Below are 12829 nucleotides of genomic sequence, written 5' to 3'. Positions count from 1 at the left end.
TCTTCATATGAATCTTCCCTGCTGTTTAGCTCAGGCTATTTATAAATCCCCTCAAAACAGAATGACAAATCTTAGGGTTCCCTGCCAAGCGCCTGAAACCTTTTCCCAAAATGGCATCAGCGCCTATAATGTTTTAATGAGTTTTTTCTCTAACAAGTTAAGTGAATACATTCTCTTGACTAGTTTACACAGGTCTGACATGACCCCTCTTTTCACTTTGGTAGAGGAAGTAACAGTTTTGTAAAAGAGTGTATTTGAGGATGTGGCAGGTGTCGTGGTTTGAGTACTAAAAGCATTTGTTGTGTAGGTTGTGATGGTGTTATCAAGACTCACATCTGTCTTTCATGATATGATAGGTTTCAGACATCCAGGCAGAGGGGTGGTTGTGAGCTGGAGTGCGCCCGCCAGGCCAGAGAGTGACAACGGCATTGTGGAGGATGACTGCAGCCCCCCGGAGCCCCTCAGCTATGAGGTCTCCGTCTCATTTAGCGGCAAAGATGGAAAATACAACAGCATGTACTGGTGAGCACTAGCAGCAGGATGCTACACGATTCCCAATTCTCACACAAGGTTTTACAACGCTGAATAAAACTTGTTTCTGTTTGCTTTTGTTGCAGCGGGGAAGAAATAAGTGCTACTTTAGAAGACCTTCGACCAGCAACCGACTATCATGTCAGGTTGGCCTAACCTCTGCCTGCTTTTGATTGAACTACAGTGTTAATGCACGGGGGAACAGTTTGTAAACACTTTGTCCGTCTCTCCTCAGGGTCCAGGCCATGTGTAACTGTTTACAGGGAAGCCCGTCGGAGGCTGTGAACTTCACCACTCTGAGCTCAGAGCCGGATCTTCCCAATGCTCCCAGGAAGGCAGTGGGACCAAGAACACACTCGTACTCCAGTGGAAGGTGACAACAAGTCGGAAGTGATTGATGGAGCGGGGATTTAGAACCACAGTTTCAGGGAAGCAAGAAACAGACGGGCCAAACATTTAGACCATGGGATTTTTAGAGAACAATAATAATATCTTGGTGTGGCAATAAAGCTCCTTTTTTAGATGTGTGTTTCCTGCCACACACACATACATGTCATCCTAAGTAGCCATATGATTAGAGATTTTGAGGTGTTTTACAAAACCATCACAAAGTCAACATCCAAACACTGCAGGGGGAAAGTAAGTGAAATAAAGTGATTCAGAAATAATCCCCTCTTCCTCAACAGCTATTACTGACATCCCGTTCAGCGTGGTACTTTACCTTCTGTAGCTTCATTAAAGTTGCTCTGTTTGCTCGCAGTAAAAGGTAGTGTTTCCACAGATCACCTCCCAGGTGTGAGTGTAAATGTGTGAGACTTCAGCGAGGCACTTCAAAGACAACCATGCATGCTCTGCTAACTTCACCGAATTAATTAAACCATAGAAGAGTGTGCACACCTGGATGCACCTTATTTGTTATTAGTAAGGCTGAATTGCCTGCTTGTAAATTGTGGCAGTAATAGGAAATGTTTAGCACACCATTTTGAATGAAGGGTGGTGAGGCTTAGCTTTCTAAAGACTTTAGTACGGCAATGAAGTGCTTCTTTTTCTTTTCTTGTGTGTACGAGGTAATTCTGTCAGCATTTTTGTTAATGTACTATGTCAAATGCCCTTGTTAGTTTTTATCTTATTGATTCAAACTTATTCTGAGTCATTTCAGTCTTGTTTTATTTATCTGATTTAAAGTGAACATCTATGTTTATCTTGTCTTGGCAAAACCATTTTACTCAAACTTATACCACGTAAGATTTTAATCTTATCAAATTCTGATGAAAAATCGAGAAAGAGAAAGCAAGAGGGAGAGACAGAGAGGGAGTATGGTGACATTTCTTTCTCGCCTTTTGTTGATTTTCTTAGTGTTAATGTTTAAAGAGGCCCTATTATGGTCTTTGGCTGTAGTGTGTTATATAGGGTTGTGCTATATCAAACGGTCTCACAATGATGACATCAGCAGTCATACTGAGGCTTTAACAATAAATATAACCTTAAAGAAAAACCAACAACCGTAAGAGAAATGTCTTCCCCTTAAAACCCACAAAGACTAAAATCCCAAAGTCTCTTTGCCACACCCTCTGCCTCCATTAGACTCCTTTGTTTAGTTCTGTAACAAAGGGACATCACTATGTAACACCTGCGCTTCTATTGGCTAGCGCTCCAACACATTACATGATAGGCTAAGGGCTGGGACATCTTTAAGCGGTTGACCAATCAGAACAGAGCTGGCTAGCTAACCAGCCAGAGCAGACTGGGCTCTGGTTTCAGGGTGAAAAGAGGCGCTGCTGCAGTATAAGAGAAATAAAGACCTTTTCGAACATCAAAGCATGTCAACATGTCACAGTAGAGGCACAAAATACAAACATGAACCTGAAAATGAGCAGAATGTCCTCTTTAATGTCTTTGTTGCTGTCTAGTCCTTGACTTACTTGTTGAAAAAAAGCATATTGACGAGGATATTGGGTTATAGTATAAATTAAATAAATGCTTTCATCAAAGGGGGACAAACGTGGCATTGGTGTGTATTTTCTACGTGTATGTCTTCAATATAATCTCTATATTTAACCAAACTATGCATTGTCTATCTACAGCCTCCATGTGACAACGGTTCCAAAATCCAAAACTACATTCTTCAATGGGATGAGGTAAAACTTTGAACTCTTGTTTTATGTGCTTTGGAGATGTAGATGAAGTCACTTGTCCTTAAAGCTAATCATGCTGTTCTCTGCAGGGGAAGGGCACTGGCATCTACGAGCAGTGCTACTATGGACCTCAGAAGCAGTACAGAGTGACCAAGCTCTCCCCGGCTTCAAGATACTCCTTCCGCCTTGCAGCTAAGAATGACATGGGTGCAAGGTAGGCACACCAGATGATGCTCAATTATTGCCTGTATGGCGCCCTCCCTTGTTGTCCGTTTTTATGTTACTGTTTCTTCCATTCACTGTCGCCATCTGTGTGTGCATGTGTGTCTCTCACTCTGTTTCTCCTGTCTCTCTCTCCCATTCTCTCCCGCCCTCTGTCTCTCTGTCCTCCCCAGCGAGTTCAGTGAAGTGGTGGACCTGTTCACCTCATGCAGTGTGCCATTGCCACCCTTCCCTCCAGAGCTGGAGATGGCAGGGGTGACCTGGCTGTGTATGAAGTGGCAGAGGCCCACTAGCTCTCCCAAGGAGGATGACATCTACTATGTTTTGGAGATGGAGGAAGAAGGCTCGGTATGTCTCTCACTCTTTTAAAAAAAAATAGAAACGTCTGCTTATCTGAGATTGATAGTGATTTTTTAAATGTAAGATTTAAGACAAATTGTACCCCTCCAATGTGAGATGCTGCAGACTTCTTAGATTGCAGCATTGCACTCAGACAGCATGAAATATGTCTGCCATTTATTTACATTTATAATCAATTTAGACAATGTTTACTTGGATTTGTACATCAATTTTCCTGGTTGTTGTGCATCTCTGTCGAGCAGCTTGTTGGTTTTGTTGGTGCTTTTCATTTCAACCCAGCCAAGGGAAATCAAATTAACTTTTTCCTGCAACACTTAAAATGTGTGTGAAATGAATAATAACTTTCCTGCCCCCGAAAGTGCTTAACAAGACAAGATCAGAAAAAAACTGTAGAAATCTGAATGATCTTGTCATAATACAACAATTAATTAACAACCTTATAATAAAAAGACAGGTTTTTGATTTTGAAAAATACTTTCGAAGACACTCTTCTGTCTGATTTAAGTGGAAGATCTCACAGCTACTGTCCCCTGTGTCCACCTCAAGAAGCTACCTGCAGACACGCTGCCTGTCAGGGGAAACACACAAACCTTCCCCTCTCCCCTGTAGCTGTTTGTCTGCTGCACACCACTTTATTTCCTGTGCTACAATGGTTGTCTTGTAAGTCATAGCTCACTTGGTTGTTTTCCTCCTCTCTCTGCCGCCTGTCTGTTTCTCAGGGATATGGCTTCCAGCCAAGCTACGATGGAGACGAGCTCTCCTGCACCGTCAAGAATCTCCACAGAAGTACAAAGTACAAGTTCAGGGTAAGAGGGTCCTGTGATGTTTTCAGTCAAAGCTGGTGATCCGCAGGTTTAATTTAGGCTGCTGTGTGGAGTGTGTTACTGTGGAGGGGACAGGCTTCAGGCAGTGGGGGGTGCTGAGGCCCACAGTGGCCCTATGACTCATCAATTTGCAGTATTCTGCCAGCAGGGCAGTGGGCATCTGACAGCATAAACAGGAGGAATCTGCTGCTCATCACATGCGGGCCCCAGTGAGAAAATGGTCAAACAAAGTGTTTCAGCAAAAGGCTTTTTGGCTGGCAGTAAAGTGACCAATGGACTTACAAAGTGACTTTCTCTACATGTCACTGTATTTCTCTATTGAGTATATCCATAAAATATGTCGCTTACTGAGAGTCCCTCAGTTGACTCAATGATAGAAGAGGGATCCCAAAAGGAGAAAGTCATATGTTGTATTGCCTGTGTGCAGCGTCTGGGCACCACAGATGTCCTTGTTGGGAAAAGCAGAAAGCAGCCCCACAGAATTCCTAATCATTACATTGTCAGAAGGGTGTTGTTTTTCCCAAACACAACCACCATATGCCCAAGTGATAGAAATGTTCATTAGTCACTCTCAAGACTCCTCAATTATCCAGCTGTGCAGTGTGAACGGGGGCTGCTGTTGTGCAGGTTTGTGCACTTTTTGGATTAGCTGTACTCAGCAGGCTCTCAGAGATTTCTGTATTATTGCAGATGTGCGGCACTGAAATGCAAATGGCACAAAGCTTTTTGCCTCATGTTTTTTTATTCTAATTGCAAAGCTTGTGGAGTCGATTTAAGTAGGTGCATCTTTTTAATAAGAAGTTTTTTGTCTAGGTGTCACGATCTGTCTGTTTTTATTTTGTCCTGTTTAGATCTGTCTTTGTTTTCCTGTTTTAGTTTGAAAAGTGTTCACCCCCCGTCTTGTCTGTTGGTTCCTGTCTCTGCCTGATTACCCGATTGTGTTCACCTTGTGCCCCTGTGTTTTCTCCTCCCTCCTCACCTGTGTTATGTTTGTTTGATTAGTCCTGTGTGCATTTAGGTTCTGCTTTTTCTGTTAGTCTTTGTGAGCTTCTTGATGTAGCTGGAAGGATTTTGTTCTGAGGGATTTCTACATTTTGCCTTGCCTTATTTTACTTTGTCGCCTGGTCTAGTTCCGCAATAAAAGTATTTTGGAATTCAAACAATATTCTGCATTTGGGTCCTGTGTACCTTGCCCGTCTGAAATGCCTCCGTTGTCCTTGGTTCAATTACGCAACATAGTGACATCACTATATAACACTTGCGCTTCTATTGGCTAGCGCTGTGGCTAAGGGGCGGGACATCTCTTAGCAGTTAAACAATCATAACAGAGCGGACTGCGCTCTGGTTTCAGACAGAGGGTGAAAATAGGTGCCGCTGTACAGGCAGTATGAGAAAAATAAAGAGCTTTTTGAACATTAAAGCATGTAAACATGTAAAAGTAGCGGCATTAAATACAATTATGCAACCTGAAAATGAGCATAATAGGGCCCCTTTAATGTTATGACTCTTCATTGTCTCTTGCACTTTCTCTAGGTGGCAGCATACAACTCAGAGGGGAAAAGTAACCCCAGCCCAGTGGTGGAGTTCATCACTAACCCAGACAGACCTGGCAGCCCCTGCAGGCCTGTCATCAGAGGCAGAGTCATGCCCAACAGCTTCAAGATGACCTGGGGTAACTATTTTTCTCCTTGCCTTACTCCTCAGTCTTTCATGTGTTTAACAGCCTGACAAGGCCAGTCTACTATTTCATTTTTCTCATTCAGCTCTGCCTCCAAATATATGCATCTTCTAGAGACTGAAGACATTCCTAGTAGTCTGTATAGTACATGACTGACAGTCCTCTCCTTCATTTAGACATCAGCATGAATCCTTCCTGTACACCTCACTGGACAAATGCATCATTCACTGCTCTATTGCTTCCAGTTTTTAGAATGAAAAATAAATAAAACACGGCGTCTGCAGCTCTGAAAAGATTTGCTGCATCTGAAATAGCATACCAGGCACCACATACTCAATCGTATAGCCTACTTTTGTGTAAATAAACTGAGGTTTTCATCATTTTGGACACAATGAAGTGTGATTATAAAGTGACTTCCTGAGAGCATCCTTATAGGGTTGGAGACATGTATCCATGGAAACCCAAGTTAATCTCAGCCACACCGTTACCTGCAGTAGCCGAAAGCAGGCATAATAAACCACTTCAGTTTTTGTTTTTCTTCACATCCATAGGAATACATCATCTGTTAGAATATGCAAACAGGCACACTTGTTGTGTATCTCGACAAGAGCTCCCCTCTGGCTGTCTTTTAAAAAAAATACTTAATCTTTATTTCAAAAATAAAAACCTTATGTAAAATCCAGTCATGATGCCTTTATTCACTGTCTGCCATTGACTGATATGAATTTTTTCGTCACTATTGCATTGTGGGATATAAATGCCAGTAGTATCCAGTATTTGCATTCTGTAATATTTCACTGGTCATAGTATTCAATTTGAGTACTATTGGTTACTAGAGGTTTAAAAAAATAAATAAAAATGTCGTCCTATATTAGCATACTAAATAGTAGGGATGCACCGAATATTCGGCCGACGAAAATTATCGGCCGAAAATGGTTAAAAAGGCCTTTTCGGCTTTCGGCGACCATGCTCGCGGCTGGCTCACAGACAACATGTCTGGTGCTTGGAGATATTTAAAAATATCAGAGAAAGAGGCGCGGATTGCGATTTGTAAAACATGTTCAGCTGACATTTCTCGAGGGGGTGTAACTGCAAAGACTTTCACCACTTCGGGATTACTCCACCACTTGAAATCAAAACACCCGGACAAATATGCGGAGTAAGATCAAATCACAAGCACTGACAGCGAGAGACTGTTCAGCGCTGCCTCTCATGTGCTTGATGAGAAGAGGAACAGACTTATGGCTGATAAAGCAGAGAAGCTACTGTTCATTAAAAAGAACCTCCCACTTTTCCTTAATAAGTAGACAAGGCTGGCTTATCTAGTTCTACATGTCTACTCTATAATCACTTTCCTGAACAATTTTCATTGTGAGTTATAATTCACCATCTCAGGTTATCATTAGGGGGAAATGACAGCAGCACAGTGTTCAATATATTGTACTTTCGGTATCTAAATGATACAATGTTGTTTACATTGCTCATGAGGACAAACCACCTTATTTGCAGATTCTTGAAATTGTAATTTAATTTGTAATTGATTGTGGATTTTGTATCCAGTTTTCACTTTATGTATCTTTATACAATGTTTACTACTTTGCTTATGAGGACAGACAGCCTTATTTACAGATTCTTGAAATTGAATTGTAATTTCATTTGTAAATAGTTACATTCATGTGGATTTATCCAGTTTGCACATTTGTATGCATGCACTTATAGGTGCATTTGTTGTTGTTGAAGGCCTGGCTGTTAGTCTTTATTTACACTATTTTGTTGTAGGCCTACTGGCCTAGATGTTTATGCAGTTTTAAGGCACCTTGGCTTTGTTCTGAATGCACTTTGTTGTAGTTATCCTACAGAGATATCGTCCTATCTCAAATCTTTCTGTGTTATCAAAGATTCTTGAGTCCCTAGTTTCTACTCAGCTAAAACTTTTTTTAAATTCACACAACATCCTTAACCCTATGCAATCTGGATTCAGATCAAAGCACAGTACTGTGACTGCCAGTCTGAAAGTCTTAGATGATATCAAGGCTGCTTTGGATAACAAATCTGTTTGTGTTGCATTGTTTATTGACCTAGCCAAAGCATTTGATACTGTAGATCACCACATTATGTCTAATGTTATGTTGGTGTCTCGTTTCGGTCATAATGCCATTTGCTGGTTGCAGAGTTATCTAACCGACCGTACTCAATGCGTCAGTTTGGGTAGCACTGTCTCTGACTCTGTCACCTTGGAGAAGGGCGTTCCACAGGGCTCTATTTTGGGGCCTTTGCTCTTTTTATTATATGTCAACATTATTTGTAATCAGATGCAATTTTCTACCTATCATATGTATGCTGATGACACTATTGTATATTCATGTGCTCCTTCTCTGGATATGGCCGTTTCCAATTTAAAATCTGATTTTATCACGCTGCAGCATGCACTTCTTGATTCCAAACTGCTTTTGAACAATAAGAAAACCAAAGCAATGCTTTTTGCTCCCAAGTCAGCGTCCTCTTGCCTCTCCATTGACACCCTTGATGGCGTCTCTGTTGAGTTTGTTGATACCTACAAATATCTTGGCCTTTGGTTGGACAGTAATCTGAACTTCAAACACCATATCGAAGTTCTAACAAAGAAATTGAAATTCACTCTTGGCTTCCTTTACAGACTTAAATGTTGTTTTTCAACTTCATCCCATAAAAGGTTGGTCTCTGGCTTATTCCTGTCCCAGCTGGACTACGGTGACACCATTTATAGATTTGCCTGTCCCACTGTCTTGGCCAAACTTGACCCACTCTACCATGCTGCACTGCGTTATATATCAAATGCACCCTATAGGACTCATCATTGCACACTGTATAGCCTAATTGGATGGTCCTCACTCACTATGCGTAGGATGCAGCATTGGTTTTTATTAATGTATAAAGCCATTTTAGCTTCCACTCTACATATGTGCCAGATTTGCTCCAGTTTGTGACTTTTACAACCTCAGATCCAGTGCCTGGATACGGTTCCAGGTTCCTGCTGTGCGGACTGAGGCTGGAAAAAGGAGTCTCTTTTATTATGGTCCTTGGTTTTGGAATGACCTTCAATCACGCCTCAAACTGACGGCACTTGTCTCTATAGCCTGTTTTTAAATTGAAGTTGTCAGAAGTCCTTACCACCAGCTGCTCTTGCAGTAATAAGTAGTGCCTTTCTTACTGTCCTAATGTGCACAATGTAGTAACTGCTTTTTTCGTCTTTTGTTTTCTTAGTTATGTTCTCTGTATTTTATATGTTTGTGTTATGTGTAACGTTGCTGCCTTCTTGGCCAGGTCAGCATTGTAAATGAGATTTTATCTCAATGCTTTTTATCTGGTTAAATAAAGGTTAAATAAAAATAAAAAGAGAAAAGAAAATGCACTTAACTTGGAATTAATGTACTGTATGCATTCAAAAGTGCTGAATAAATGTTTTATGGACCCATAATAGTGATTATTATTTAAGTTACGTTTTGCCATAATCAGGCAGCTGAACAACATTGGTAAAAAATGTATACATTATATATATATATATATATATATATATATATATATATATATTTCTATTAATCATTTTCGGCATTCAGTTTTCGGCCAACCGTTTCCTATTTTCAGTATCGGTTTCTGCCAAGAATTTCCCATTCGGTGCCCTACAAAATAGCATGTTAGCGTTGATATTTCAGAAGCAGCCATTTCTCTGTGTTTCCAACAAAATGTGGTTTTAAAGAAAATTAAGGTTTGAAAAAGCAACGGTGTAATTATGTCTCTTTCTTATATGATGCAGCAAGTTCCTCTTTTATGTCCTTAGTTCACGGCAGCTCTATAACAATCTTTTTTTGCAATGTAGAACCCCCGAAAGAAAGCGGCGGAGCAGAAATCACAAAGTATGTCGTGGAGCTGTCTGAGGGCTTAAGCGGTAAGTTGCAAAGGGTGATAATAAAAGTGTTTAAGTATTTAAGTTGAAATGATGTTTTTAAAAAATGAGTTTATTTAAATAATCGAATGTATTTGCAATGTGTTTATATTCAGGCCTTTCGTGGGAGCTGATGTACTCTGGGCCAGCTGTGGAGCATGTGTGTGAAGGCTTGAAGCCGGGCTGCTCCTACCAGACCCGAGTTTACTGCATGAGCGAGGGGGGGCAGAGCCCGGTGAGTCATTCAGCATCAGCACACGTGCACACACAGTCGCGACCTTGTGTTTTGCCACAGGAATTCTCAGAGTTTGCTGATCAGTTACGACTTTCTTTGACCGCAGGTAGAAAAGAGTCACAAGTTGCTCTGGCTTTTTTCAAACGATACTCGTATACAAGTGACAACAATTTATTAAAACAAGAATCTGTGATGCAGATTTAATTACCTCTAATTTAAAATTACAAAGCATGATCACTCCATGTATATTATGTAAACAAACAAACACGAGTTATAGCTACTGCTGTTAACGACGATGTATTTATGCATTGTATGAAACCAGATGTGTGTGCACTGTTTTTTTTTGTATTGGCTATTTAATTATTGATGCATTTCTCAACTGTTGCATACACTGTAATTGTCAGGGCAGGAATCCATCCCATGGTTGATCTGATAAATTTAACATGAATAATTCTAGATAATGCACTCTATTTATGGTGACTTTTAATAGGAAATTGTCATTCAGCCAGTGTCCTGTGTTTGGAGATTAGACTATGCTTCCTGGTGTGTAAGAACAAGACAAAGCCTGCTAATCGATTAACCCTCCCTGCATGTGTCAGAGGATGTTTTTCCTAATTAGTTCAGTTCACAGACACTCTTCATTAATTCCTTCATCAGCTATTAGTGCATGCATTTATTCACGATGGGCCTTGTAAAGAAACATGACTCATGGGGGCGAGATCCTGCTTTTTGGTGCAGTACAATGTGACATAACACTCACATGTTTGCCTTTTGTCACACAAGTTGAAGTCTGAAAAACCTTATCTTATTATTTGTTTACGATTACCAAACAATCTGGCAAGTTGTCTCCTTTTTGGCCTGCTATAGCCTGAATCGTTCCGATATGATAGTGAAAATAACAATCTGTACCCACTGTGTTTGTGTTTGAGTAAGAGAGGAGGGGGGTGGGGATTGTCAATTTGTTATTTTCTCTGTCTTAATTGGTGTGTTGTATTCCCTTGCAAGCTGTCGGAGACCCTGCAGGTCCAGACTCCCGCAGTGCCCCCAGGGCCCTGCCAGCCCCCTCGGCTGGTGGGCAAACCCAAAGCTAGGGAAGTGCAACTGCGCTGGGGTGAGTCATTCTTCTGCAAGTCAGATCTGTGTGGGATGTATTCTAGCTTCAGTTGATGCATTTATTTGTCTAACTAACTACCTGAGTTGTGATGATGCAGTTCGGTATTTGAACAGTTTCCTTTGTATTGGCTTCCTTCCTAAAGTAAATTGTTTTCTCACATGTTTCCCAGGCCCTCCACAGGTAGACGGAGGCAGCCTGGTGTCCTGCTACAGTGTGGAAGTGAGTGGGCCACAGTCTGAGGAGAGCAAGGAGGTCTACCAGGGGCCAGAGTTGGACTGCTCTGTGGGAGGCTTAATGCCTGGCAAAACCTACAGCTTCCGGCTCAAGGCAGCGAACAAGGCCGGGGTGAGAGAGACTGCCCAAACGGATCTATCAATAACAACACTAGAGATTGGTGTTTGTTATCTGTTACATGCTTTGAAGCCTCTCCCACTGAATCTCAAACAGTACATGTCCTTTTTGTTGCGGATAGTTTGGACCTCTTACGGAGCGCTGTGAGGTCACAACCGGCCCCGGGGCCCCTGAGCAGTGCAAGGCTCCTTCCACCACATGCAAATCCCCCAGCTGTGTTGTTGTGAGCTGGGAGGTAAGACTAGTACCACTTCTATTTCCCTATTGAAGCATTCAAAATAATATCCCATGATTCATTCTAAAGATATATCTGACATCTGAAACTCTTTTCAGGTTAAGTGACGGGTGATATTTTGATCTGTGTTTGCATTACAGGCCCCTCCCTGCAACGGAGCTCCGGTGACCGAGTGTCGTCTGGAGTGGGGGGCAGCTGACGGCAGCATGCAGGTGTGTTACAGTGGACCAGTGCTCAGCCATGAGATGAAGGGGCTGCTGCCTGCGACCAATTACTTCTGCCGGGTACAGGTGAGCCCTTTATAAACAGCAGGGAAAATATGTAAATCTGAAGAAATTAGGGGGTTTGTTGGCGTCACAGGTTTGTGGTTATTATTTATAGCTATGTCAGCATTAAAATATGCAAGATGGAGATATATTTATTCACAGATTTTTTTTCTTCTTTTTCTTATAATTGCAATTTTTGTCCCCTAGCAAAAGGTTAGAGCTATATTTTAGATGAAATATGGGGGAAATTAAATGAATTAAAGATTCTCTCGATAAGTTTGCTCGGGGATTACTTAGAGAACATTTCTGATATGATGTTCTTCTGCTATCAGTGTAAGTGATGGGTTCATTTTAATCCATTCAGCAATTTCATAGCGGAAGATGATTACTTTTGAGGATTTGCCGGAATGGTGGGCAGAGGTTTGCCTGCGATGCTTGGTAAAAGCTGCATTACCACTGTTTATGATCTTAATTGCAGTTGGTCGGTTCACTAGTTACTTCATCATGATTAACGAGTGATATAGCAGCGAGTGAGGCCATGTGTATAATGCGCTGTTTCACTGATTGCATGTGTGACAAAAAAAAATGTTGGTTTTTTTTGTTGAAAGAAAAGAGAGATTGTTGCATTAAAGCATTGGCTTTGTCCTTTGGATCTGGTTCAGGCTGATATTTCAGGATGTGCTTTACTCATGCTGCCTCTACTGTGGTCCAACAAAGGAGGAATGTGGGGACACTGGTTGATTTCGTGCTAGATAACTTGCTGTGTGATTATAATTTTCCCGACTAGCCACTATTTGTCTAAAGTACAGGCAGTACTCGTACCCAGACCATCCCTAAATATTACACTTTTGTCAGGCTTTCAAACCAGACTTCATCATATAATTGTTTACAAACCTAAACATGATTGTCCTAGTTTTTCAAAGATGTCATTATATATATTTTTTCACATAAGCTTT

General features: G+C 41.3%; 1 protein-coding gene across 1 annotated transcript in view; it reads left to right on the top strand.

The window, feature by feature from the left end:
• fndc3a (fibronectin type III domain containing 3A) overlaps window positions 1-12829 on the top strand; it is a 50552-nt gene that overhangs the window by 27983 nt on the left and 9740 nt on the right. The window contains 17 exon segments of the mRNA XM_079673816.1: window positions 225-229; window positions 357-369; window positions 372-522; window positions 618-677; window positions 767-864; window positions 867-904; window positions 2616-2669; window positions 2756-2880; window positions 3062-3236; window positions 3968-4054; window positions 5606-5744; window positions 9607-9675; window positions 9789-9907; window positions 10913-11018; window positions 11191-11366; window positions 11494-11607; window positions 11748-11897. Of these exon segments, the coding sequence (XP_079529942.1) occupies window positions 225-229; window positions 357-369; window positions 372-522; window positions 618-677; window positions 767-864; window positions 867-904; window positions 2616-2669; window positions 2756-2880; window positions 3062-3236; window positions 3968-4054; window positions 5606-5744; window positions 9607-9675; window positions 9789-9907; window positions 10913-11018; window positions 11191-11366; window positions 11494-11607; window positions 11748-11897 (1679 nt within the window).

The sequence above is a fragment of the Notothenia rossii genome, assembly GCF_949606895.1.
Source record: "Notothenia rossii genome assembly, chromosome: 4".
Lineage (NCBI taxonomy): Eukaryota > Metazoa > Chordata > Actinopteri > Perciformes > Nototheniidae > Notothenia > Notothenia rossii.
Note: the sequence above shows the minus strand (reverse complement) of the source record. Positions and strands in the feature narration are given on the sequence as shown.